Genomic DNA, 26,622 nt, shown 5'->3' with positions numbered 1-26,622 from the left:
CGGTGCTAGCATCGGTGTGCTTCTCAGCAGGCTGTCATACTGGAACGGGAAGTCGTGTGGGAAGAAAAGAAAACAAAAAGCCTTGGGAGACAGACAGACACACAGAGACAAGGAGAGAATTTGAGAAATAAAGGGGTAGGGCAATGGTCAGCTAGGTTTATATTACTAGAGTGTACGATGATAGACCAGTGAGGGAAAGCGGCTGAACCAGCAGTTCGATTCAAAGACCTTTACGTGCTAAAGATAAAAGCATCGTCGGAAATCAGTCCGTGGTCAATAGCCGCAGACCTTGTCTACGATACCGCGTGAGGACGTGTCACCCTTGCTCAGTACAGACCTAAATCCCATGGATCGCGGCCCGCTCGGTCCTCGATAAACCGTGTGTCAACCTTGGCCCCGAAGGATTCCAGCGTTCTAGAACAGGTTCACAAGAGCTTGTACTAAGCGAAGGATTCCTACGGAGTTTCATCACCATGCTCTCTTCTCCTACAGATACGTACGGATGAAGCGAAGAACTTCCACTGCCTCACAGTAGGAAAGAAAACCCCCAGGAGACAGGTCGTGTGTCACGTACAACCCCAACTGCCGACCCTAGACAACGATAGACTAGCCTCGCGTCAAGCGATAAACGCGCTTGGGAAACCCTGCGTGTGCATGGTGTTTGTACCCATTCGTCTTGGTTCGACGGGTTCGTGCGTCGAAGAATTCCGGACTACTACGTAGTACTATAACTAGACTGCATGGCATGGACGGGAAAATCAAGCATTGCGACCGTGGCGCCAAGTACTTTATGCAGGAAGTACTCCTGGGGTGTATAATTCGCGAGGCGATCGGTCTTCGGGTTGAAAATAGAGCCAAAGGCATGAACATTTCATGGTCAAGGTTAGGAGAGGAGATGTGTTATCGTCGTCTCAACGTCGTCCCTTACACAATAACGGGATGAGGTCATGGGTAGCTTCCGCCGAACTTGGCGGGGTTAACTACATTATCAATCCCAATGCTCCTAGTTGTCAACCAACCTCCAGCAGGAACAAGCACCCATGGCAGCGGCGTAGTTGATTCCAAAACATACCCCCAAGTCCATGTACGCCAACTTCACATTCCTCTTCAATTCCTTCCTCATCAGTCCCTTACCAATTCTCTTCACTCTTCAAAGTGGCCGACCAACAAGAGACGACGACGACGACGACTTGAATATACGCACATGCGACGCTCTACCGAGTATCATCGAACGTGATATCTTCATCTAATTAATTACGCGACGCGCGGAACCTCAGGAGAGGAGCTACGCATTATTGATTAACTACACTGCGCTGCACCGCGCGGGCATGAAAAAGACCGATGACATCAGGAGCCCGACTGCCTGTACCCCGTCCGTCTTGCATGGGAGCCGAAATGCGGCTCTTCGCACTTGGCCGAGGTTGCTGAAACGATAGAGAAGCGACAATCGATGAAGCTGCTCTAACGCTGGGAAAATGTTGTGCTCAACTAATTTAGTTTACACCTATCGTGCGATTCGCAATACGCCGAGTGCCTAACACATAAAGATACACGAGGGAGCTACAGCAATTCAGAGACAGTGATCGTGGGATTTGCTTGTCTTTATGTCAGGTAGCAACAGCTGGAAACAGATGTGATTATCACTGTTTATTATGTGGTTGATGTGCAATTTTTTATGCGTGCCTAAGGAAAGGCAGGCCTATGCCAGTTCCCTTCTTCCCAGTATCGCTCTTTTCCTCTCCTGTATTGCGCCATGCTCGATGGTCGAGGGACAGTGTTGAGATACGTCGGTAATATATAATACAGCCGGCCATTCGGTTCGCTCCAGCCTTTGGAACCCCGCCCGCTCGTGGTGAAAATATGTGGTAGTAGCCACGCTTCACGGGGCCAAGACCACCATTGATCATCCCGTTGTCTACCCAGTAGATTTTCGTTCTGACCCAGATCCAAACACCGTCGTCGCCCAGCAGTAAATGAACAATTAGCTTAATTTCAAATGGTATCGTCTCGAAGGAAAAGGTAAAAGCGAGCGCATGTATATCATTACGTGGCCATTAATTCAATCGTCGGTCAAGATGGCGGCGTGGCATTCCGTTCCGATATTCGGCGTAGACAGGGCTGTGCGGTTCTGCGGGCCAGGCTTGAGATAGCAGTTGCCAGGAGCAGTGCCCTTCACGGCCGCTGTGCGATTCGTCCAAAGGGGGATAAAGCTGACACCGGCACACGTCTGGTTGGTGATGGTCTCGTTTGAGAAGTCGCTGGGGATAAAAAAGGTATAGCTGGCGCAGGCATCCATGCAATCGTCGAAGTTCCCGACGAATAGCGACTGCACGGGCGAGTTTGGCGTGTCGCTATTGCACCAGACTTCGAATGTGGGCTTGTTGAAGACTGGATGCCCGTTGTTAGTAGAAGGGTTTGACGCACTTTTGTCCGAGCTGCCTTTACTCACATGAAGATGTGTACTCGGTGCCTGAAACGCCGCTTGAATCTGACGAACAGTTCCTATCCAGGCGGCTGAAATCTGTCACCGAAGTTGATGTTGCTGACGGCGCGGTGCCGGTTGTCGTTGCGCCGCCCGAGGTCAACGAAGCCAACCTCAATTCCGCATTGTTCGCACGACTTGCCTCCAACCCAGTCCCCGCTGCGAGCCCAATGACCGCCGCCGAAAGAATTGCAATGATGATCGATAACACAAGGACCACAACGGAACAACCGCAGACGATTCGTTTCTTCGGATGCCTCCCTGCAGCACTAGGGTCTGCGTTTGCGCCTTGGTAGGCGGATTGCTGGTCATATCCAAGTGTTGAGCCGGGTTGGCCAGCAGGTGCAAAGCCCGGTTGAAACGAGTCTTCTCGTTTTATTGAAGTGGGTGTAGCTGGTGACTGATATCCTGCAAATTCCGGTGCCGCTGGGGGATGGTGGACTTCTGGCAAATACTGGGGGGCCACTTCGGGCGCCTCATCGTACTAAAGAAGCACATCGTGTTAAGTCTTGGATGCCTGGTAATGCCGTTCTGTCACATATCTGACTTACTCTTGGCGCCATCTGGCCGCGGTATCGTTTCCGCGTAGATGCAAAACAGTTGAACGTCACGGAGGATCGCGGCAAGAAACAAGCGAGGGACAACGGGGTTGAAAGAGAGCGAAGATGACGGAAAATGGATTGAGAGTGGAGTTTCGCAGGTTGATCACAGTTGGCCGTAGCTCAGTAACGGCGCCCAAACTGGGGGGCAACAGGATTTACAGTTTCCAGCCATTTACCCGGGTAAAAGGCCCAGGCGATTTCAATCTAGCCCCAACATGCCACAAAGTCAAGAGGTATTAGCGATCGCCCGCCACTGGTGCCTCAGCAGGTGCGAACGACGTTCGGGATTTCCATGAGGCACTACCAAGTGCGATTGTCCCCGGTTTGAATTGCGGTATCCGTCACGATATTCCAAACCCTCAAAAATGATGGGGACTCTATCGGGGACTGAATGCTTCGTGCACAGTCCAATCAAACGACCCCCACGATTCGCATCGAAAGACAGAAAACCCAGTCTGTCATCACTACACCACAGCTGAGATTGCTTTTCTCGAGTTCGCTGCAGAGTCTCCAGCAGAGATGCACCTCAAGGTCAGTTGAGGCTGCAAAATCGCAGCTCATCACGCGCAACGAAATGATTTGCGAGAACTTGACTTCGTGGCCCACATTACCGGTTCGGCCCTAGTACTAAGCGTCTTTGCCATGGCGCCGTCGCTTTGGGAAACTGTGCACCTTGGAGATTGATGGACTTGCTTTGACAGTACTCAGAGAGGTCGGAGAGGGTACCGAGACATGATGGCCAACACCCAAATCGACCCAGCAAATCGACGAGTATCTTGATCGTCTCCTTCGTTTATTCTCACCGGACGCCTGGTCTAGACCCGCGACAAGCATTGGTGCTCGGGAATGTCGTGATGGCGCCACTGCCGGCTGCAAGACGCAGACCCAGCGAATTAGACATATATCTCAATCTTCCCCAAGCAGGCAGCATGGATGATGTGAACCTCGCAAATGGAGTCATTTGTGAGCTGCAGCATGGGCTGGTGTTGTGAGTGGCATGCACTTCTCGCATCTCACGTCAGCTCCGGCATGACTGACCGCCGCTCCGAACTCCAAACAGCTCCAACAAGCCATCAAGTAATCCACCCTAGAATTGTTCGAGTAAAATGCCAAGAACAAATACATACCCAAGGCCCTGTCGGCAGTTCGTTTGGGCACGCCTTCGCTCGGCACAAGGTGACTTCGTAATCCCTACTAGCGTTGGATGTAGCTAGCAAGGGCCCAGGACGTACCTAAATCAAAATTTGCAGTGGAACCCTATCGAATTAAGCAGGGTGTCAACGAAACTGTCACTTAACATTAGTGTTAGAAAACTGTGTAGGAAAATGCCTTTGACAATAACTTCATCACAGTGGCTTGAAGACGAATTCCAAGGCCCCTTCCTAATAGCGCCGCCGTAGCCGATCCTGGTGGAGAGGACACCCAGTTCGTCCCCCCTGATAGTGGCTTTACGCAGTCAACTGTTGTAGGGGGCGATGATGACGCTATTCCTAACTTCCCTAATATCGACGATATTCTCTCTCCTCGTGCCCTAACCGATCGAGCTGCTTCGCGGTCCTCCACCCCCCCCCAACGCCTCTGCCAGCGGGGCAGAGGAAGAGGAAGAAGCTAACATCGCGGGAGGCTCGGCATCAGGGGATGAAGACTACGATTCGAATGACGCCCTCGTTAAGGGTAATCTTCTTACAGACGGTGCTTGAAGTGATCCGGGCTGGGATGCCGGGACTGTCTATCGACCCAGATACTATGAACTGTACCGATTCCCCGGACGAATCCAACACCAACGGCTCATCAACATCAACATCAAGTGCTTCCACTGCGTCTACTCCGACGGGGCGGCGGAAGAGGCAGAGGCAGGATCTGGACATCAACACCACAATATCTGACGAATCGGATGACGATAATGGGGTGCGACAGCTCTACAAGCGTGCAAAGGACCAACAGCGAAAGTTTAATAGGAAGCGGGATCGTAAGAAGCCGCTAACTGACCTTGGTAGCTGTATTGAACGAGCCGCGGAGGCGATTGGTCGCCCTATTGGCGCTGCTGACGTAGAGGACGCGATGAAGCTACTGCAGAGTGACGGCTTCGTGAAGAATCTTGACTGGCGGCTGCGGGTGAAGGCGTACGAGGAGATCGGGACGAACGTTGCGAATAGCGTCCTCTACTGCCAGATTAGCGATCTCCGTGAACGGAGGTTGTGGCTATTGACGTTAATAGGTGCGAAGATTGATGAAGAAGAGGTTGAAGGTGACGGCGTCAAAGTGAAGGGATTGAAGCAGAAGGCACCAATAGGGGTAGGGCCAGCGTAGTGGTGACGGTGTCGATGGAGGTTATTACAAGCCAACTTATAGAGATAATTCTGTTGATTTCCCTCGATTTAGTCTCCAGAATCCGTTGTACTGTCCTCTTTAGCGTCGGATTCATCGTTTTGGATAGCCTCGGGATATCATCTTCATCACCGGGCTTTGCTTGGGAGAAGGGGGGAAAGGGACGGGAAGGAAGAGGGGGCCACCATCTCGATCATGATCGTGTACGGAGATGCGGATCAGAAGATGCCCCTGGAGGCTCGTATGTTAGTTATTCGGGAGTTGATACCGAGGGTGGAGGTGAAAGTCTATGAGAAGCAGGACGTGGTCAGCGTCTGGTGGAATAGGGGTCAGGGGTTAATTGATGGCTGCTTGCTAGTTAGACTATTGTTAGGATTGTAACCGACGCATGCGAATCAGATCAAGGATATGTTGGGGTTTGTTGCGAGTGTTTCGACGTGCGGTGCTGGGGCTGTGCGGTTTGATGTTTGCGTGAGTTCTAGCAAGAAAAAGTAGTCCCGGAAGTCCGACGCCACGCAGGACCGTTGGAGACCGGTATGACGAGATGCAAAGATGGGGTATTAGACGACAGCAGCACTTGACAAAACAGCAGACACGGAGCCTCTAACGTACCCCACGGTCCAATTGAACACTTCTTAAGACCTCGTACAATAAGATATAAGTTAATTTCACTATAACGTAAAAAAATAATTAAAACTACTCGGAACTATCTTCTTCAGATATCTCTTTACTATTCTGACAAGTACGCATATTATGACCGGGCTCTCCGCACGTCCTACAGCGTTGCTGAAGTATCGCTGGCCTCCTCATACGACTACGACTCCAGCGCGATTTATTATCTAACTCTCCGTTAACTAGCTTCCGAGACTGTAAATCTTCTCCAGCTTTTATACGAAGTGATCCACCATACTGTAAACGTTTTTTTTCTCGTATAACGCCGCCGGCTAAGTGTCTCATTTGCCTTTCGAAGCGCGGCGTTCTCACCTTCTAAAAGAGCAAGCCGGTGCATAACCTGCGTCGTACCCTTCGCAAACTGGTCAAGTGTAGTAAGTGTAGCTGTCGGAGAGCTATTTTGATGTCGTATAACTCGGTTTTTCACGTATTCGGTCTGGGATTGTGCCTCAATTGGGTTATTTGGGGTCTTCGACTCCCAGATAATAGGAAGGCCAGACGAGGTACCCGGAGGTGTTGGAGTATGTAACTTCACATCTAACTGCGAAATCACATATTCCGGATCGTACGGTACGAGTCCTGCCCCTCGGAAACCTCCCTGGATATTTTATATCGTAAAAGTTGCCTGGAACGCTTTTAAGAACGCGGAGAGGAAGTCCTCCTTCGAGATATGGGTAATATGTGCCCGCATAAGATCCTCAATTTCTTTACCGTACGCTCTTTTCAGTGCACGAAAACAGCCGATATCGAGAGGTTGGAGCTTATGCGACGAATGAGCAGGCATACAGAGTGTGATAATAGAGTTCTCTTTACAGTAGAGCTCGAAAGCGGTCGAGTGGTGGCTCTCGTGGCCGTCGAGAATTAAGAGGCGATAAACACCTTTCGTACGAAGCTTTGTATGTTGATCGAAATGTCGAATCCAGTCCTCGCCTCTTTCATTTGTAGTCCAGCCATTTTTCGTAACCGCGATAACCCAATCCTTTGGTAGTAGGCTATTTTCGTACCACGAAGATAGGTGAGTTTTACCAGCAAAGATGATATACGGAGGGATAGTATAGCCGTCCGATCCGACGCCCTGGATAACTGTAACCCATTCCCTATTCCCTTGCTGTACTGCTCTAGGTCTTCCACGTCGATCAGAGGTCGTTACAACTATCTCGGATGAGATTTGACCTATAAGAAACCCAGTCTCGTCAAAATTATAGATATTCTCCTCTTGAATTCCATACTTATTAATTGTATTCCGTACGAGATAAAACCACGCGCGGTACGCGTCGGGATCTTCGCAGAGGACTCTCTGGTAGTCGATTCTTCGATTAAAACGCGTCCGGAGGTCTGGTTGTCGTTGTACGAAGCTCGAAGCCCAGTTAATACCGACGCGTCCTGCGTCGCGTTGGTGGAGTAGTCGATTCGCCATATCTTCAACACCACTTATTCGAGGAGGAAATGATCGTGAATCTAGGTCGAATATCTAGCGTACGATCGCGTCTTCTTCGGAATAGGTAAGCTTTTGCGTTGGTGATCGTATATCCTGTCGTGAAGTACCGCCGCGATATCAGTGACGTAAGGTTGTATGAGGGATATTATAGATCCGTGCTACGGATCGTACGCTTAGTTTGGGGTTGTTTTGAAGCGCTAATTGAATATCGCTTTCTTCCCAATTGCGTGCCATTGTAGAAGGTGGAAAATAAGGGATAAAACCTAGGTTGTACGGAAATGCGCGAACGTGTTCAATTGGACCGTGGGGTACGTTACAGTGATTATATTAATCCTACGGTGCCGACATTTTTACAGAATCAGAGTCGTGGAGTCGCGATGACGGGAACGAATCATATACATGTACGTGTGCCTTACAGTTGAACTAGGCATACTCCAGTGCGCGAAGGTGCTACGCTACGTCTATCAGACCTGTACGACCATTCTTTAGCAGGCAGAACATTCATTCTTGGCTATCAGGTGGAGGCACTACAGCCGCCTGGCTACTCGCTTCACCAGGGCGATTGAGGCTGAATGCCGACGTCGAAATGCCGTAACTAGCTTTGTTATTAGTTTTCGTCATCATGGTGGTAGAGAATAGGAAGTCGAAGCCTATCCGATGCTCCTACCGAGCAACTATGCACCCATTGATTCCAATAGGCGGCTAGCTCGGCAGCATTCTAAGATCACTGGCGCCCACCTTTGATTGCCCCAGGCTCTGCTGCTGCGAAGGGCAGAGTGGTACTCAATCGGCCCGCACATATCGATGCAGCGATTCAGTCTACCCATGGGGGGATTTCCGACGTCTCATGCCTAGCGTTCGAGGGTGTGCAGGTCCCAATTGTATATCCAGTAGAGCGGCTTTCTCATTCGAGAGCTCGACATGATCGTAGTCCGCTAGACCGTCATCGCTTTAACTAATGTCCCTTCGGCATCAGGCCCGTCGAACTCATAACGGACTCTCACGAATCGGGAACTCGACTGACATGGACGTTTGTCGGGCTTGCAAGCTCTCCTCCAGACGCGAAGCACTGGGTCCTTGGTCGGAATCCAGTTGCCAGAATGATGCGCAACCAGTTCACCGTCTCTACCGCCGACCCAGGTGAAGAAAACGTACTGATCACGAAAGGCAAATACGACCGAGAACTTCCCCTTCTCTGGGATATGCCGCCACAGCGTCTCGGCAGGACTGCCTTCCTCCCTGGTTGCTGCGGGCCCAAACATGTCGCAAAAACAGGCTATGACGGCGGAGAAAAGGTCGTTGTCTGGCGTGGGCAGAGATGACGATGCCGCGGATGTCTCCGGGTGAGAACTCCACCTGGCGCGGATGAGCTTATTTACAGTCTGTTCATAGTGTGACCATTCCGCGTTAATGGCGACCCAGACCAAAGACAAGTTGGATTTCAGTAGTTCGACGTAGACGCGCGTGTCGGCCGGATCGAGGGCTGTGCTGGGATATTGAGACCCTCGGCCACCAGGTGTTGTTGGAGGCAGACTACCCAGGTCGAGAACGGGAGAGCCGATCATGTTAAAAGTGCGCTTCGACCAGGTAAAGCATATCTTGCGGAGGTATGCCTTAATATCATTTATTTGTCGCATGCGCGGGTCCCGCAGAGGTTGCGTGCGGTTGCGGGCCTCGCTGAAAGAGCGGGACTGATACTCGTAGACGAAGAGGTGATGGGTGTCATTATTGAGGTGAGGAGTGTCGAAGGTGTGCCACCGCTGTGTGAGAAGGTCCCTCACAGCCCCGGCTTCAGAACGGACAGACTTGGCCTTGCCTGTCAACTTAAAGCTATATGTTTGAGGATTGTATACGATGCCTGGCCTCTGTTTCTTGTCCAGTTCAACAAGACCTAGATGGTTGACCATGCCTCTGCGCAAGTACCATATTCTCTTGTATGTTTTCTGAGTTGGTCTTGGCGGGAAGAGGGGATGGGCAGTGCTGTGTGACGACCGCACCGAAATGCGGTGCGGTAAGAGTCTCGGACCCAGAGGCAGATGCATTGCATTCTTGGGACGAAAAGAAAACAGAAGCAGAGCTTTGGGTTCGGCGAAGGTTTCGTCAACTGTGGTTCGTCTGCCAGCGAAGGTCACCTGGTAGGATCGGATGGGAAGGAAGGCATTTGCAAACCGTTGAGGCGTCTGTCGCCTTCAGGCGCGACTTGAACGACCGTTGAATACAGGTATTGAGAGAAGGCTGTGGAGTCGCAGTCGCGACTTTGAAAAGTTGCGGGCCTGTCCATCAGATGGAGCTACTGGACCCGTGAAGCGAACCCCACCTTAAGGGCATTAGGTCCACGCCGTGCCAACCTCAGCCGTGCGTCCAGCGCCAGTGGTCAGCTGAGGCGAGTATTTGAATGCAAAGGTAGGCCATTTTCGCTCCTCGTCTTGTCCAATTTTGGGGCGCATTCTCACCATGGGTGAAGAAGAGATCGAGTTCTGAGTGAATCCCTCTGGACAACAGCCAAGTGAGGGCGGTTTTCCAGCAGACGTACATGACACCGTAGCTGCAACGGCGAACAACTCGACCACAACTGTGAAAGTCGATTAATTGCCATCCAGCTCCAAGAACAGAAACTATGAAACGCGGCAGAGTATTTCACAAACGGCCTCCGTCATTGGCCGTGCCAGATGTTAACTAAGACGCTGCAGAAAGCAAGAGGGCACGGAACGTCTGGGCTCAGCGCCGGTACTGTGAGTATCAGATGATTGCGTTCAATTCAAAATCTCATCTAGCCACAAGGAAGTGGAGGCGGCAGATCAGGTCCCAAAGCGCTGCTTCTTCGACACGGGACAGGACATCAAGCCACGAGAGCCATGTAGATAAAATCCATCCGCTCCTTGGACGCCTGCCTCGGGCAACATCCATGTAAGAGGACGAACAGCAACCTCATATATTATTTGATTACACATTGTCTCAATTAGAGACCAATCTTGGTTCTCGGAGCCTCTGGCATGCTGATACTCTGGATGCCTCCATCTCAAGCTTCTTCTCTGACACAGATGGCCAGCTGTCGGCCTTTGCAGGGCCTGAAACCACTTTAAACCCAGCTTCCCAATATTCAACATTGGGCTCGTTATCCTCCATACTTTCCTCTACAGTCAATTCCTTGGCTCTCTTCGACTTGTCAACCAGTACAATAGCCTCAGGCTCGAGCTTGAGCTCAAGCCGCCTCCGGATCGGAGAATTGTTGAGCAGAGTTATTATTGGAAGCAGCAAAGGGATGCTGCTGCGCTGAGGTTGAAGGGTCCTGATGCCAGGGAGGAAGCAGGCACGTAGGTGGTATGATCGACGTGATGGTTCGCGGAGATGAGTTGATGTTGGTTATTGATCATACTTGTCGTGTTGACACTTCTCATGTCCACAAGCCTCGAGGCAACCCAATCACTTCACCTGCTTGCCGGGTAAGGGCGTCCGCATCGACCCTGCCAAGGTGCAAGCTATCCGTGACTGGAAATGGGAAGACATCAACTCGAAGTCCGCCGTACGTTCATTTTTGGGGCTCTGCAACTACGTACGCGTATTCTGTTACCACGCCAGCGACGTCGGCGAACCTCTGGCCCGGTTACTTAAGAATAACGCCGTCTTCGAAAAAGGTCCTGAGCAGTTGCAAGCCTTCAATACCTTAAAGAAACTCGCGACCGAAGCCCCCGTGCTCGCTTTCTTTAAGCCTGGCCGTCCGATCAAGGTAGATACCGACGCCTCCGGCAAAGCTACAGGAGGAGTGATCTGGCAGCAACAGGAAGATGGAGAATGGAAGCCCATCGGTTACTCGTCTAAGACGATGACGCCGACTCAGCAAACCTACCCTATACAAGACCAAGAACTCCTGGCTGTCGTCAATACTCTAAAGGACTTTGAGCCCGTCCTCTGGGGAACCAAGTTCTTCGTTCAGACAGATCACCAAGCTCTTATCTACTGGTCGACCAAGCGCCTCCTATCCGCTCGCCAAATTCGTTGGTCTTACTATCTCGCCAACTTCGATATCACTTACCGATACCGCCCTGGAAAATAAAATGTCGCCGCCGATGCACTCTCACGCAAGACGATCGACAATCCAACCGTTAAGGCTCGAGAGCTACAGGAACGTACATTTCCACTGATACCTCCCGAGAAGATCCAACACCAGATTGCTGCCACGTACGCCGCAGATAACTGGCCCCAGGGTATGGATCTTGTCGATCTGATCAAGACTGAGAACGAGGCCCAGAACCTAGGCATGAGAGACGGTAAACTGATTGTGCCCGAGACAACCCGAGATGGACAGACCTTCCTGCGTACGGCCCTGATTCGCGAGGCTCACGAACCTAAGATCTTCGCACACGCGGGACAAAACAAGACGATTCAGTTGCTCAAGCAAGATTATTGGTGGCCTCACTTCGCCCGTGAGATCAAGCGCTATCTCAATAACTGCCGAGGTTGTCAACGGAACAAGACCTGCCACGGCAAGACCCCAGGTCTCCTGCATCCTCTACCAGTCCCGAACCTAGTCTGGGAACATGTCGCCGTTGACGGCAAAAACATGCCGAAGGATCCTGAGGGCTACGACTACGTCTGGGCATTCGTATGCCGATTTAGTAAAATACTAGCATCCCTATATGGAAAGAAAGATGACACCGCCGAGACACTGGCTATGAGATACTACCAATATATCTACCGATTCCTAGGAGTACCTCACGTCTGGATTAGCGACAACGCCGGCCCGTTCATCTCTGAATTCATGGAGACGCTCAACAAGCTCGCTGGCACCAAACATCGGCATGGTAGCGCACGTCACCCTTAGAGTCAGGGAAGCATTGAAATCACCAATGCCGAGCTAGACCAGAAGCTTCGCTTTTATGTCGACAAATACCAGACGGATTGGCGAAAGAACCTCCCGGCCCTCGACTTGGCACATAATACGGCATATCACTCATCAATCGGCATGGCACCGTTGCATGTGGCTTTCGGTTGCGAACCTCGCAATCCGCTATCAACCGCCTTACCAGCCGTTAACGTATCGTCAGACCAAGCTCGAAAAGCTTTAGAAACCGTCAAGCAGACTAAGGCTGTACAAGATGTCGCCCGACAGAACGCAGTCGCAGCCCAGGCTCAGCAGGAAGCCCAAGCCAATAAGAAACGTCGTCCGGTAGACTTTACGATTGGCGACTCAGTATACGTCAGCAAAAAGGGCTTCTCAACCGAAGCCCCTACGACCAAGTTGGATTCACAGTACGCGGGACCCTGGACCATTGTCGAAGAAAGGGGACATAGCTTCGTGCTGGATACCCCGACATGGTATAAGGGCAGTAAGCTATTCCACGCTGATCGTCTGAGGAAGGCAGCCACAGATCCGTTGCCCCAGCAAATACCCGAGCCTGAACCCCCGGAAGAGATAAATGGCGAACCCGAGTGGGAAGTCGAGCGTATTCTAGCATCTAGATTGTCTGGTCAACGTCAAGTGTTACAATACCAGGTCTCTTGGAGAGGATGCGATCCTGACGAGACATGGTACCCGGCGTCAAATTTGAAAAATGCAGCTACGGCACTGGATGCGTTCCATAAGCAACACCCCGACGCAGCCGGTCCCCCAGTCCGGTTACAGAACTGGATCAGAAACGCTGCTGATGACAAATTCGCTGAGGATCATGACGACGACAACGTGGCAGAGCATAACGCTCAAGGAATTAGAGAAAAGAAGAGGCATGCTACTAGGCATACCTAACGCGGGATAATAACAGGTAAAGCCGTACGACCGCCGCTGCGCGACGATCGAGGCTTGGAGGGGGGTAGTGTGAAGGTCAACCCTCGCAGACTCACTACAACCAGGTGACGTACAGCTGGAACACCTGCCATGGCAGTGCCAGGTGGGAAGCCAATCATAACCCTTGTAGGAGCCCCGCCAAGCGTGGATGACTTAGTCGCGCTCCCTCAAACCTAAGTTGTCATCTTCTTTCCTTCGCTCCTTAGAGTAGAATCTTGGTCGATAGCACCTAATCGAGGTCTATACCCATGCGATGCAACCCAGGTCGTGACAGGGTTGACGTCAACCAGCCAACCCAACCCACCAATTCCCCAGATTTTGGTTGCCAAGGCATATCAATATGAAGACTTCGTTAGTGACTTGGTTGCCAAATGGTTGCCAAGCTAAGGTCTCACTATTGTAGTAATTTGCACGTCCTAGAGGCCTCTAATAGCCCTGTAGGAATTTTCGCTATCATCTCGGCGGTCCTCTGGCGCTCAAGTCACCGAATTATCCGGAATCCGAAATAAAATTAGATATTTCACGCTCAAAAAAGCGGGACATAACGATACAGCGGTCGAATGGCTTAGCTAACAGCTTGGTTTCGATGGACAGCCCGGTGAGGTTGACGATGACCTCATTTTCGGCTAGTTATGGCAACCACCTTGGCAACCAGTCAACCCAGCCCAATGTGTATGGCTGGTTAATCAACCCAACGGAAGGGCATGGTGAGGTTGGTTGGGCTGACTCGAGGTTTGATTCGGTAGGACGCGGCAAGCTACCGACAAGACGAATATTTCCTCCCCAAAGATGCTGTGGGAAAAGACCGTCTGGACTTAGCCCACCACATCTACGGTCCGCTTCTCAATGGAGCGCTTCATCTAGTCCAGGAACTCTGCCGCCCGCGTGCTTGCCATCGGCACTGACTTGAGCCTAACTGATTAGGACGTGGGACATTGGCTATTCGGTGAAGAGCCGTTTAATCTATTTACTCGCCCTTAGCCGTTTTACTTATAGGGTGGGCTTGTTGTCAAACGCTTTACGACCGTAGACGATGTACCTGAAGAAGCGCGCATTAGTACTCGTAATAAGACAAACCCTCCTTGAGTCAGCTGAAACACTTACTCACACTTACCTAGGCTAATAGAACCGAATGCTCATGTCATGCAAATCCTTTGCGCCGACTTCACCAAAATTTGTGTAACGCCGTGCCCTCTAGTGATCTATAGTCGGGGGCGTTTAGACAAACTATGAACCTTCCGAATTCTAAAGCAGTAAACCAATACAGTTATGGCTAGCAAATCGGCAAAAGTTTATAATTCTGCTCTGAATGTAACCTTTAACCAAACTCTATAGCTTAATTGTATATGAAGGATCAAGGATAACGAGATTGGCCACTACACCGTAATTCCGCTATGTATTCTATACGCACTCTAAACCTGTCTAGGAAGACATACTCCGTTTATATACACTATCGACCGGTGTGTTTGTACAAAGTGTGCTTCATATGAATTATTCAAGTCGAATATTGTATTGTACCATCTCCTCGGAACCCGTTTCCCCGTGTTTAGAAATACTTCACGTATGTAACGCATCTTTGTCGATAACCAAGGTGGCTATCTTCCATGTTTCTACGTTGTGTTCCCCAAGGGAGCACCATGGGAGCCTGTGGACCGAAGTATCATAAACTCTGGTAGTGTCTTCTGGTTCTGAAAGACAGCGAAGAACAGTTTTAATGATGCCACATGTATAGGTCTGCCGTCGAATTTTCCGTTGATGAATATTGGCTTGTTAGTGAGAGATACGGTTCGCGAAAATATTTGTTGAATTACACCAACGGTGGGAGCGACTGGCACTGGGACTTTCTTCTTGGGAGCCTGTAGAACATGGTTGATTGTAGATCCGATTCGTTCTTGTTCGATGTCATTCTAGTTGGAGCATGAGGAGGTATAGTCCTGATGGGGGGCCTCGCTGTTGGTCGAATTGGTAGAGGACGTCGATTCAACAGAGCGTATAAGAGAAACAGACGAGGTTGAAAGCGGGCTGCATAGCGTGACCTTGGTCCGTAGGCGGAACGATCTGAAGTGCCTTTAGATGACAATAGTAAGTGGAAATCGGTATGATAGCTTGTTGTGTCAGCAGCCACAAGCTAAGAAAGACCACATGTCTGGATTCTTTCGTTTTGTGTTCTGTGCTGACGAGAGTTTAGACATATGCAGAGTGCCAACCTGTGCTCCTCTGCCTAATCAGGTTCCCTTCGTCCATCAGAACGCCTTCTCACGCCGCGGTAGCGTTTCCAGCAATCAGAGTGCCAAGAGACGAATGAACCCGCTAGGCTGCTACGACAGTTCCGAATGCGCCCAAGACGCTGTAGATGCACGGCCGGGGCGGTCATCTGGAAAAGCATCACCGGCTTACTCCCGTGACACCAATCGATCGTGTCAGCATTTTGGCACTACCGAAAGCTTCAACCATTTTCCATGAACCTTCTCTAAAACCCCAGCTGGTCATACAACTAGTCCATCATTGTTCGAACGTTTCATCGACTTTCACAACCCATGGGCCGCATCCATATCTAGGAAGTCTTTGCAACGTTTCAGCAGCAACGGGAGTACTCGTTCAAGACAAAGCTCGATTCACCCGCCGGTATGACGGATATAGGGATTGTTTGTGTGCCAATGCTGATGCCAGCACGTTAAGCATGAGCATGCTAAGAGCGTCGGTAGTTGATAAGGCGTGCAAGGTAGGGGAACACTCACCTCAATTAATGTAACGATGCACGCGCCACGCCCTGGGAGGTCACCACGATTTAGCTCAGGATGCTGGCAACCACCCGTAACATGACAGAGAGGCAAGCAGAATGGGAGAGGCTACTGCCGATGCCGCGCTACGTACACCAACCTGGCTGAATGAAACGATGTGCAAAATCGAGGGGCTGGCGGAACTTATATACCTTACCCACACTGGTGTGTTAGATCCCATGATGCACTTTGAGCAGTGCCATATTGTGTCTTGGTCCGACCCTTGATCGGGCCAGTTGACTGAGTGATCCTCACCGGCTAGCAGAAGTGCTAAGTTCAAACGTATTACGTCCTCCGTGGAACACTTCCATTCCGGGTACAGTGTTACCCTAGGACATTATTGTGGCTACTAATTCTCCGATTGCTTGACCTACTTGGACTGGTAAGTACCGAGGTATTTTACACACCGACCGAGGATAGTCACCTACGAGTGCATCCATTAGAACCGTTACTGAGACGTCAAAATAATCTACACTAGAACACCTCGGCATTACATATTTTGAGGCTGGGCCCAGTGTATTGTCAAATGACTGCGTATTGTAGTTACATTAAACAATCATGCCAGTCAGTTCACAGCCGAGCGATTCGTGGAGGTTTGAAGCCGGTGCATATCCGTCGGCATCATTCACGTGCTTCGGGATTAGATGAAGCCTTTCATCTTTTGCTTTCCATAGCGAAGGACCCAAGGGTTGGGCTTCGTGCAAACGTATTCTGCGTTCAATTTCTGATTTGCCGCGGGATATCCTCTTTGATTGACGACGGTCAACGCCACTTGGATTATAAATACAACTTGACGTTGCGACCTGGGCAAAACATGAATTGAAACAGAAACATCACACCAAATGGATGGCTCTGAGTTCGAAACCTTCTCTGGAACCCACTCCACTTTACTCCACCCCTGTCAGCCTTGTTTGGCCCTGCTTCGCTGGCGGTGAGGTAACAGTGGAGTGCGGGGCATTCTGCCAGTTCTGGGAAGGCAGCACGACGTCAGGCAACCATCTGTTGCTGGTGATGGCGGGGCAAGGACGGAGACGGGAAAACTCAATTTCAGAGCCTCAGGTACCATGAAATCGATCTTGATCATAGTGAGACGCCTGTGTTATGACCACGACAGTTCAGAATACAAAACGGGAAAACATTGCGACAGTTTGAAATACCACCGCTCAGTTTACGGATAGTGTGACTTCGATGAGGTGAGCTGCAGGCTGCAAGTTACTCTGTGCCGAACGTTGAAACTAGAAGGCGTTGAGATGGACAAGGGTCCCATCCACCTATCCACAACCAATAATGTCAGCTCCAGAGTCGGAGCTCTCCCACTTGTTGCGCTGTTATTAGCTCCCCAGCTCTCGGCGAATTTTCGATTTGCTTTTCCTCGAGTCATTTCCATCAAATCTTCCACGGTGTCAGGAAAGGGGAGTCAACGCAGCAATTGACTGTATATCTGGCTCTGCAGATAGAAGCAGGCTTCTCTTTTCGAGAGTCTTATCTGCTTTTCTGTAATAAGATTGCTAGGTAATTGCCCCGGATGCCCTCCTGTCAGCGCATTCTGCGGCCCATCGGACTCTTTGGGTTGCGGAACACGACATTGAGCTTGGCGTGATGATGGCGTGATGATTGCTCTCTGGCAAAGTATTTGATCTGGGCGCTGACCATTCCATAGTTGTCGGTTCTGAACATTTCTCTTCTTCTCTTCTCACTGGTGCCGTTAGTCCCGTCCGTTTCCGACAACCGCCAAAATGCACATCAACGAGATGCTCGCAGACGCCGAGAGGACCGGTCAGCCGTCCTTCTCGTTCGAGTACTTCCCGCCTAAGACCGCCCAGGGTGTGCAGAACCTCTACGACCGCATGGAGCGCATGTACGATTTCGGCCCAAAATTCATCGACATTACTTGGGGCGCGGGCGGACGAATCGCCGAGTTGACCTGCGAGATGGTGGTTCAGGCCCAGACATACTTCGGTCTTGAGACCTGTATGCACCTGACGTGCACCGACATGGGGGAGGACAAGGTCAATGATGCGCTTCAGAAGGCATACAAGGCCGGCTGCACCAACATCCTCGCGTTGCGCGGTGATCCGCCCCGAGAGAAGGAGAAGTGGGTCGCCACGGATGGCGGCTTCCAATATGCGAGAGACCTGGTTCAACACATTAGGAAGAAATACGGCAACCACTTTGATATCGGCGTTGCTGGATACCCCGAGGGATGTGACGACAATAAGGACGAGGAACAGCTGCTGGACCACCTCAAGGAGAAGGTTGACATGGGTGCCACCTTTATCGTGACGCAGATGTTTTACGACGTGGAAAACTTTGTGAGGTGGGTGCGCAAAGTGCGAGAGCGGGGCATCACGATACCCATAGTGCCTGGTATCATGCCCATCGCGACATATGCCAGTTTCATGCGTAGGGCGCATCACATGAAATGCAACATTCCCGAGTACTTCATGGCGGCCCTGGAGCCGGTGAAGAATGATGACGCTGCCGTTCGCGAGGTTGGAAAGGCACTTGTTGCTGACATGTGCCGGAAGATCCTGGCGGCTGGCATTGTACACCTGCACTTCTACACCATGAACCTGGCTCAAGCTACGCGAATGGTGCTGGAGGAGCTGGACTGGATGCCGACCACAACTCGACCACGCAAGCACACGCTGCCGTGGAAGCAGTCACTCGGCTTACGGCGACGCGAGGAAGATGTGCGCCCAATATTCTGGCGCAACCGTGGCAAATCTTACGTGATGAGGACTCAGGAGTGGGACGAGTTTCCGAACGGGAGATGGGGAGACTCCCGCTCTCCCGCCTTTGGCGAGCTGGACGCATACGGCATCGGCTTGACGGGCACCAACGAGTCCAACCGGAAGAAATGGGGAGAGCCAAAGTCGATCAAGGACGTTGCACATCTGTTTGTCCGATACTTGGAGCAGGAAATCGACAGCCTGCCTTGGAGTGAATCGCCCATTACGAGTGAAGCCGCTTCTATCAAGCAGGACCTCATCGACCTTAACAGGCGCGGCCTGCTGACCATCAACTCCCAGCCAGCAGTCAACGGCGTCAAATCGACTCACCCGGTTCACGGATGGGGACCACCGAACGGATATGTCTACCAGAAGTCCTACCTTGAGCTGTTGGTCTCGCCAGAGCTTTTCGAAAAGATACTGCCCCGAATTCAGAACCATCCTGACCTATCATACTATGCTGTGACCAAGTCAGGGAGTCTCATATCCAATGTATCAAACGAAGGGCCCAATGCCGTCACATGGGGCGTCTTTCCCGGCAAGGAGATCGTGCAACCCACGATTGTGGAGAGCATCAGCTTCCTAGCTTGGAAGGACGAGGCGTTCAGACTCGGACTAGACTGGGCGCACTGTCACGATGCCAACACCCCGAGCCGAGTTTTAATTGACAAGATGATGTCCGACTGGTACCTTATCAACATTGGTAAGTTTCCACAAATCATTTGAGCATCAGAAGTAATAGTAGCTAACGTAATGCCCTAGTCAATAACAATTTCCACGAGCCTCGAACCATCTTTCAGCTTTTCAACGGACTTGTCGTCGAGGGCCTAGATGACCCCGCGGTCGTCGAGTCTGCCACCGCTCCCGAGCCACAGATCAACGGAGTCCACAAGGAAACTACCGCCTAAGCAAACTAAGCAAACAGTGAACTAGACGGTAACCGGGGTGATTGCATTTACACGTCGAGCATACGACGTCAGCTGATTTGACATGGACATTCCATTTTCATTTTGAACAGCATAGATTTACGGGCGCATAAGGAGTCAACGAGATTTTTCAACAAAAATCAATTGAGGGCATGCGAATGGGGGCTGGACAAATAACCTGGAAAAGGGTTCAGGCTAAAAGGCGCATTAAATCTCAACGATACCCCAGGTGTGTGCGATAGAGGGTTTTTTTTTGGGTGAGGTCCCTTGTCTTACAGGGTACGGAAGGAAGAAGCATCAACTGTATATGGGAGATAGAGAAGTGGGTAAGGATGCGGGAGAGCATCATTTCAACAACATGGAAGAAATTGTCGATGGACGTGGGTTGTGTCGAGGAAAATGGATCAAACGAGGAAAGCGGAAGATAGAGCAGGACGGTATTAAGCGTTCGGCAAGAGTATTAGCCGGCATACTTCTGTAGAATATGGCATAATTAACGACGCCACATGGTGATTGTGGGATGTTGCTTAGCATCTTTGATCGTGGAGATGGTACTTATTGGACCAGTATACGATGGTTGTGAGCAACCACTTGGCCTGACGGCTACTATTGATTTCTGATCAATCCGTACCTTTCCTGAGTCCAGGGTTTCAGTTCATGGAGTGGGATATGACTGGCACGTAAAAAAGTATTCCCACATGCAAACTCAATAGGGAAACCCTTACTCCGAAAACATCGATTTACCTACATGGTTGCAATGCGCATTTGATATCTTGTGGTTGACGTGGTTGACGTCTGCATATCTCAGGATACTGATAAACTCGCATGCTTCGTGACGCTCGATATGTAAGTTGTGTTCAAAGCTCTTGCGTAGTGTCACTGTGCTCCAAGACACAATAGCTAGCTATTGTGCGAGGCTGTGTCAGGAAACATGGGGTTGTTGTAAAAGGTTAAGACTGCATTACCTGGGAAGTTCTAGTTCAATTGGCATATATGAGATGTAATGGGTGCACATAAGTAGGTCGGGGACTTCACTTGATCTCTCGTACAGTAGTGTCTAAACTGGCAGAAGAAAAGCAGTTAGGTAAGTTGGGTTTCTCTAATTGCATCGATGTTCTTCCTTCTACAGGTACTATATCTAGGTAATAGGAGCGAGTGGATGATGATGGTTTCCCCAAAAAGCATACTGTCCTACCAAGACCCACGGAAACTCCGTGTCGATCTATATTCAATGTAACGGACTAATACGTTGTTATGGTATATTTCTTCAAGCAGTTGAGCGTTTACGTGACAGGCACCCCAAAAGGATCAATACGGCCAGCAAATATCGAGAAGTTGCCAGGTCCGTCGGACGAGCTTGGTCCAGGGCGTTTTGAATCATAACGATTGTGTAAGATAGATCTTGGCCCAATTAGGGCCTCGCAAGTGCGATCAACCATGTAACACCAGTTGCAATTCATATCATCGAGAAACCAGAATATTTAGGGAGGATTAAATCCTTCAACTGCGCCAACTCAACCCACGAGGACCGCAACTTTGGGTTCACGAGTCTGAACGAGATGGTTGGAGACATAACCAGCCTTTTCCGCCTCGAGGGCAAGCCCAACCTCTTGAGACCTTGTCGGCAACAATTTCAAGTGAACCCGCGACCAGGCAGAGAAGCATATCTACGAGAGGCGCGACGACGACGATGTCAAAAAAAACATGCCTGAGATCAGTGGCCTCTACCTGGACGGCGAGGGTTGCTATTGCTCTGGGCCCACAATGACTATGGATGCGCATACTAGCCCTACTTTGACTATAATAGATCCAACTACGGATCCTATTACTACCCATCCCACTGTCCCCGCAAGGGTTGGACGAACCCAATCATTCTTCCATAAACTGGTTGGTTGTCCTGATTAGTAAGCAAAATGGCGGTGTGGTTGGACAACCAGTCAACTAATTTGGGTTGGTTGTGGTTGGTTCTTTTAGGGTTGATTATGACCACTAGGAAATGAAACTATCGCTAACCTCGGCGGCGACATCCCCGGGAAACCTTGAAGCGGAGCTGGCTATAGCTTCCTCTGTAGCCTCGTCCGGGTTATGTAGCTAGTTTTTTCTATAGCTGGATCAGCCCTTGGAGCCCTAGGCAGTGTATCTAGGTGGCCTGTTAATCTGACTATATACTAACTTCGTAGTGTCTGGTATATGCCTATGATACCGGTGGATGGAAAATACTCAAAATAGCCACTATGGGCTTAGCAACCCTAAGACAACCCATTCAACCAACCAGACCTTCAGAATGGCTAGCCTTGGCAACACAAATTCGGACAATGGTTGGAGTCGGGTTGTTCGTGCACGACAACCCAACTAACCCGGTTGACCTGGTTCGGTTTATGCGACCCTTGTGTCCCCGGGCCATTAACCTACCCGGAACCAATCCTTGACCTCTATCATCTCGTTTTTGTCACCTCCCTCTTCCTCTCCGACCCTATCGGCACTGTGACCATCCTAGCTACGAACTCCTGGTATCCGTAGCCGAGTTTCACCAGCATGTGAGACTAGTTGCCGCTACTGCTACGAGTGCATATAAGGTATGAATTGTTGTATTGGGCAAGCTTGATTAACTATCTGGTCGGGCGAAGGCCCTCTCTTGGGCTGCCTAGAAAACAGTGCCATTTGGAACTACACTAGTTCTTGTACCCCTGTAAGAACTGGGGAGGGTGATGCAAAGCTTACAATTGAATCCACTCCTGTTAATAAGGGGAATCGATACAGATAGACTGAATGGAGTCTCGATTGGTCCGCCCACGGCAGTCTGATGCCACCCCGAATGCACATGATGACCTGCTGCGCCGGTACAACTTCCTGCATGACCAATTTGCGGAAAAACTACGGACGCTCTAGCAGCACGAGCAATACCATCCAGCCGAAATCGATCATGTTCGGTTGGCCCTCTTTGCATCGTTTATCAGACTCCTGGAATGTCGCCCCTTGCTCTTCGGGACGCAGTACTACCTAGTCGCTAAATTTCGTCATGGGAAAGGCATGCGCCTCTCTGATGCTCTGGTCTATATTGCGTAGAAGCTCGTGCTCGTCGCCAGGCCCGAGCCAGACGAGTACCAAGCTGGCTTTTGAATAGAATCCAGGTATGAGGCGGACCTGCTGGATTCTTTCGCTCGGATCATTCCAATTAGCACAAACGGCGTCGGCCTAGAGAATACGGGTTTCATTGGGGTGTGGGAATTCTTCCAGGGCGCCGAAGAGGCTCGTGGTGATGGACATGGAGATGCCCTGGCACATGACATTATGCACGTCCTTTGAGTCGTGCCCTAAGAGTATGAGATGGCTTCGCACGTGGGAGATCAAGTAGGCGGACGGCACGCCCAGTGATAAGCGAACACGTGCTGCGAGGGGCAAATGCAGTGTGCAGGTGATGGCTTGCAAAGAGCTTTATTGGATCTTGAAGTGATTGGTGCTTGGGGACCTTAAGGTGATAGTCCTGTAGCCGCTGCGGTGTTTGGTCCGGGTTGGATGGGAGACAGGGGAGATGAACCACCAATAGTAACAACAGGCTGAAGCTGTGCAGTCGGAGATGTATCTGCAAAGAAAATACAAGTTGTCGGGGTTTGCAACTATTTTGGGCATAAGTTGCCGGTACGTGGTAATGGCGAATAATCGCCGTGGGTTTCAGGATAAGTGTACTCGAGTATATCAGCTATTCGATCATCTCCATACAACTGACGCGCATGACCGCCAGCGCCAACCGCTGTCACCTTCCGAATATGTCAAGCCCCGTAAAAATCTCGCCAAGACGTATATCTCGACTGACTCATCCCGCGGCCGCAATCAGAAGCACTGAGATTGCCACAGTAAGATACTTGGCCGAAGTCAGACCTACATCAGTTGGGGAAATTGATACAAACGGCGATGCAGCGGCACAGACGTCCAGGCCGCTTTTGACATGATTTGTATGCAAATTGGCTGAGTCACTGTGGGTCCGGCTACAGCGATTTGTTCAAGTTGGCAAATTCGGCCTTCAGCAAGTACCCTCGCATGGCTTGAAGTCAACTACAGCTTTAGACCAGCTGTACGTACTGGGAGCAGTACGATTGTTCCTTTGTGGCACGGCATTGTGGTAATTCCTTAGTCGCGCTACCTCCTTGAACAGGCATGTCGTAGGGAATGGCGTCGCTCGTAGATAATGATTTCGGTTCACTAGACTTATAGCTCGTCTCTGACACTTCTACGGAGGCAATCTACCTTCACCGTAAGCCTAAATCTGGATACTAAAAAAGTCTTCGCTTTTACGCAAAGGGAATTATCTAAAGCAGTGTTGCAGATATCGTTGGATGCGAGTAGTTGTTCAGGTTACAACTACAATTTCGTAGCACAAAAAACTCGCATTTGACGTCTTGAACTACATCCTACGCAGAAATGGATGGCGTGACCTTGACCCACATGTTCTCCTCAATGAAAACACTGTAGCTGCTCGAGTCCCAGGGCTTGGTGGGATCAACAAGTTGAAAGTCAAACTCTCGCAATAGCTACTTGTAGCAAACCAGTCAGCAATCAACCCCCCTCAAGTTCCAGATACATCTGCACTACTCACCTCGAAAAACACCTTGTTCAGCTCCATGAAAGCAACGGGTTTCCCGGCACACATCCATCTCCCATAACCAAAGGCGAGTTCGACATTGCGTTCCATTTCGAGCCTGGTTTCTGCATCGACTTCGAGGAAACGCTCTGGCCAGAAGACGTCGGCGTCGGAACCGAAGAGCTTGGTCGAGCGCTGGAGCGACGCGTTGTTCATGCCGATAGCCGTGCCTCCTGGGATGAACTTGCCGTGGATCACCTCGCCTTCGGCCGGGACCGTCTTAAGGTAAAGACCTGGGGCGGGTGTGCGCATGCGCAGGCCTTCGTAGATGATTGCCTGCATCCTATTGTCAGTCGAGATAACTTAGGGTAGAAGGGGCAGGATAGTCGGCTGAGCGGGAGACTGACCTGGAGATAGGGGATCTTCCCAGCTTCTTCATACCTAATCGGGTGAGAGATGTTGCCGTCACGAATTGCCTGCATGATGACATCCTTTATCTTCCGGTAGACCTGTGGTTGTGTCATGACGTACAACATGGTCACGCGAATAGCAGATGCGGTTGTGTCGGACCCTGCAATAATCATAAACAGCCCCTCGGCTTCGCATTCCGTCCGAGTGAGGCCATGACGAATGAACGAGCCCTGTATCACGATAATTAGACAAGATCGGCACATGATGTCATGGATACAAACCATCATATCTCGTTCCCCTTTGGATTCCTCGGTGAAGCGCTTCGCCACCGCTTGTTTGGCCACCCTAGAATATGATGTTTAGTATACTTCCGTGTGCCCGACGCCGGCAAGCCAGGTTGGACATACCGCATAAGTCTGCCCATCCCTTTCTCGTCCGTCTCCTTCGGCCCGAAGTACTTGAGAAACAACGGGGAGTAGAAGAAGTTCCTTATCCACGGCACATCGACCGTAATAGACAGAAATGGCCAATTATTCTTGACGCCCTCAAGGAAATCATACACGTCCGACTCGGACTTGAGGTATCCGAACTCCTCGCCAAACGCAACTTTGGTGATGACATCCATAGTGAAGTAGCAGCTGAGTGTTGAAAGTTCGAGATGCTTCGCCGCGGGATTACCGGGCGAAAACAGATACTTGTTCCGAATGACATTCAACAGCGTCAGAACCTGGGCATCTACAGCCGGCTCTAACGCGGGGATCTCCGTCTCGCGCCCGCTGTACGCGCTCGCCGTCCTAGACTTGAACTTGTCGTGGGCGTTATTGTCGATCAGAGTAAACAGATTGTCCTGGTAGGGGTTCCATCGCGCGGCCAGGTACCAGGGATCTTTGCCGTAAGGGCTGCGAACGGCGTTTATCATGCGGATCACTTCCGGGTCGTCGGTAGACAGCTCATTGGGCCCGACTCGGACTAGGGGTCCGTACTTCTTGCCTAGGTCCCGATTGATTTGGTATTGTCTACCACCGACGGCAGTGCGTGCGAGCCAGAGGTATGAGAATTTGGCTAGAAATGGGCCAGGGACAGAGCGAAGGCGGTGCCAGGCGGTTACGGCTGAGATGATGTACCACGCAGTGAAGAGGCTTGCGCCTAACAAGCAAAGGTTGAGAACCCCTATGTCTGTGATGGACGGGAGCATCTTCACATTCGGTATAATTTGATGGCTTGCAGTTATGTTCAGAAATGTAGGATTACTGGGACAGCTTCAAATGGTGTTCTGTGGCGCTGCAGCCGGGGTAATTACAGACGATACTACCTCTGCCAATCTTTACCGCATCAAGCCCGACCCGGACGGGGATGTCGCTTCGTGCTATGTAATGCAACGGTTTCATATTATCCAATGGGAACGTCTGGGTTGAAATTCACAAGGCGAGACAATATCGAACGTTGCATATTGTCCCACTGCCGCAGGCCCAACGGGAAATGATTGGCGCCAAGGTCTAGACCATATGGCCAGAGTATAAAAGCGACTACTGTTAGGTCCCACAGAAACTAAAGCATCTTTCGTCTAACGATGAGGAGTCTGAGGATAGCATTCCATCGTCCATAGTAAACAATCTTGAGTGCTAGGTGTGCACTCGAATCATGTTACGTCCCAATCTACCCGGCGAGATGAGCGGAATACCAACTTCGAGCCTCATGAATCTTTTTGTTCGGCAGGCCAGCTGCTCCTATGTGACATTCATGGGTCATGGGCTCCTATCAGGACAGAACAGACAAAGTTGGCCTCGACGTCATATCGGTACCAGCGGCTTGTCGATGACAGCAATATTTTCCTAGTTCAAATTCTCCCTGGGACAGAAGATGAAGCTGTCAAAATTTGTCTGCAGGGAC

At 50.7% G+C, this 26,622-nt stretch overlaps 5 protein-coding genes across 5 annotated transcripts; 2 read left to right on the top strand and 3 right to left on the bottom strand.

Moving 5' to 3' along the window:
* Nucleotides 1–1,648: 1,648 nt before the first annotated feature.
* On the bottom strand, nucleotides 1,649–3,464 carry BCR38DRAFT_76399 (uncharacterized protein). Its single transcript, XM_040865619.1, has 3 exons — nucleotides 3,034–3,464; nucleotides 2,450–2,966; nucleotides 1,649–2,388 (listed from the first exon to the last, which is right to left on the bottom strand). The coding sequence occupies exons 1-3, from the start codon at nucleotides 3,043–3,045 to the stop codon at nucleotides 2,060–2,062; spliced, it is 858 nt and encodes a 285-aa protein (XP_040711135.1). The 5' UTR covers nucleotides 3,046–3,464; the 3' UTR covers nucleotides 1,649–2,059.
* A 1,276-nt stretch (nucleotides 3,465–4,740) lies between these two features.
* BCR38DRAFT_413511 (uncharacterized protein) lies at nucleotides 4,741–5,394 on the top strand (the record flags this gene model as incomplete). Its single annotated transcript, XM_040858840.1, has 1 exon — nucleotides 4,741–5,394. One exon carries the CDS (start codon nucleotides 4,741–4,743, stop codon nucleotides 5,392–5,394), a length of 654 nt encoding a protein of 217 aa, XP_040711134.1.
* Nucleotides 5,395–8,457: 3,063 nt separating this feature from the next.
* BCR38DRAFT_413510 (uncharacterized protein) lies at nucleotides 8,458–9,564 on the bottom strand (the record flags this gene model as incomplete). The annotated part of the gene is made up of 1 exon (XM_040858839.1): nucleotides 8,458–9,564. One exon carries the CDS (start codon nucleotides 9,562–9,564, stop codon nucleotides 8,458–8,460), a length of 1,107 nt encoding a protein of 368 aa, XP_040711133.1.
* Nucleotides 9,565–17,820: 8,256 nt separating this feature from the next.
* On the top strand, nucleotides 17,821–19,724 carry BCR38DRAFT_353702 (methylenetetrahydrofolate reductase-domain-containing protein; the record flags this gene model as incomplete). Its single annotated transcript, XM_040856808.1, has 2 exons — nucleotides 17,821–19,519; nucleotides 19,579–19,724. The coding sequence occupies 2 exons, from the start codon at nucleotides 17,821–17,823 to the stop codon at nucleotides 19,722–19,724; spliced, it is 1,845 nt and encodes a 614-aa protein (XP_040711132.1).
* Nucleotides 19,725–23,918: 4,194 nt separating this feature from the next.
* BCR38DRAFT_527647 (cytochrome P450) lies at nucleotides 23,919–25,989 on the bottom strand. Its single transcript, XM_040865402.1, has 5 exons — nucleotides 25,140–25,989; nucleotides 25,014–25,077; nucleotides 24,729–24,962; nucleotides 24,337–24,657; nucleotides 23,919–24,271 (listed from the first exon to the last, which is right to left on the bottom strand). Exons 1-5 carry the CDS (start codon nucleotides 25,925–25,927, stop codon nucleotides 24,152–24,154), a joined length of 1,527 nt encoding a protein of 508 aa, XP_040711131.1. The 5' UTR covers nucleotides 25,928–25,989; the 3' UTR covers nucleotides 23,919–24,151.
* Nucleotides 25,990–26,622: the final 633 nt, after the last annotated feature.

The sequence above is a fragment of the Pseudomassariella vexata genome (genome assembly GCF_002105095.1).
Source record: "Pseudomassariella vexata strain CBS 129021 chromosome Unknown BCR38scaffold_17, whole genome shotgun sequence".
NCBI classification, from domain to species: Eukaryota; Fungi; Ascomycota; class Sordariomycetes; order Amphisphaeriales; family Pseudomassariaceae; genus Pseudomassariella; species Pseudomassariella vexata.
The sequence above is the reverse complement of the archived record's forward strand: the minus strand, read 5'-3'. Positions and strand labels throughout refer to the sequence as shown.

Excerpts from the sequence above, each read along its gene's own strand:
- BCR38DRAFT_76399 (XM_040865619.1), bottom strand. Across the intron at positions 2,389-2,449 it reads CACCGAGTACACATCTTCAT|TCTTCAACAAGCCCACATTC; the intron begins GTGAGTAAAGGC and ends ACGGGCATCCAG.
- BCR38DRAFT_527647 (XM_040865402.1), bottom strand. The coding sequence starts at position 25,927 with ATGCTCCCGTCCATCACAGACATAGGGGTTCTCAACCTTTGCTTGTTA. Across the intron at positions 25,078-25,139 it reads GGGATGGGCAGACTTATGCG|GGTGGCCAAACAAGCGGTGG; the intron begins GTATGTCCAACC and ends ATCATATTCTAG. Across the intron at positions 24,272-24,336 it reads TGAACAAGGTGTTTTTCGAG|CTATTGCGAGAGTTTGACTT; the intron begins GTGAGTAGTGCA and ends TGCTACAAGTAG.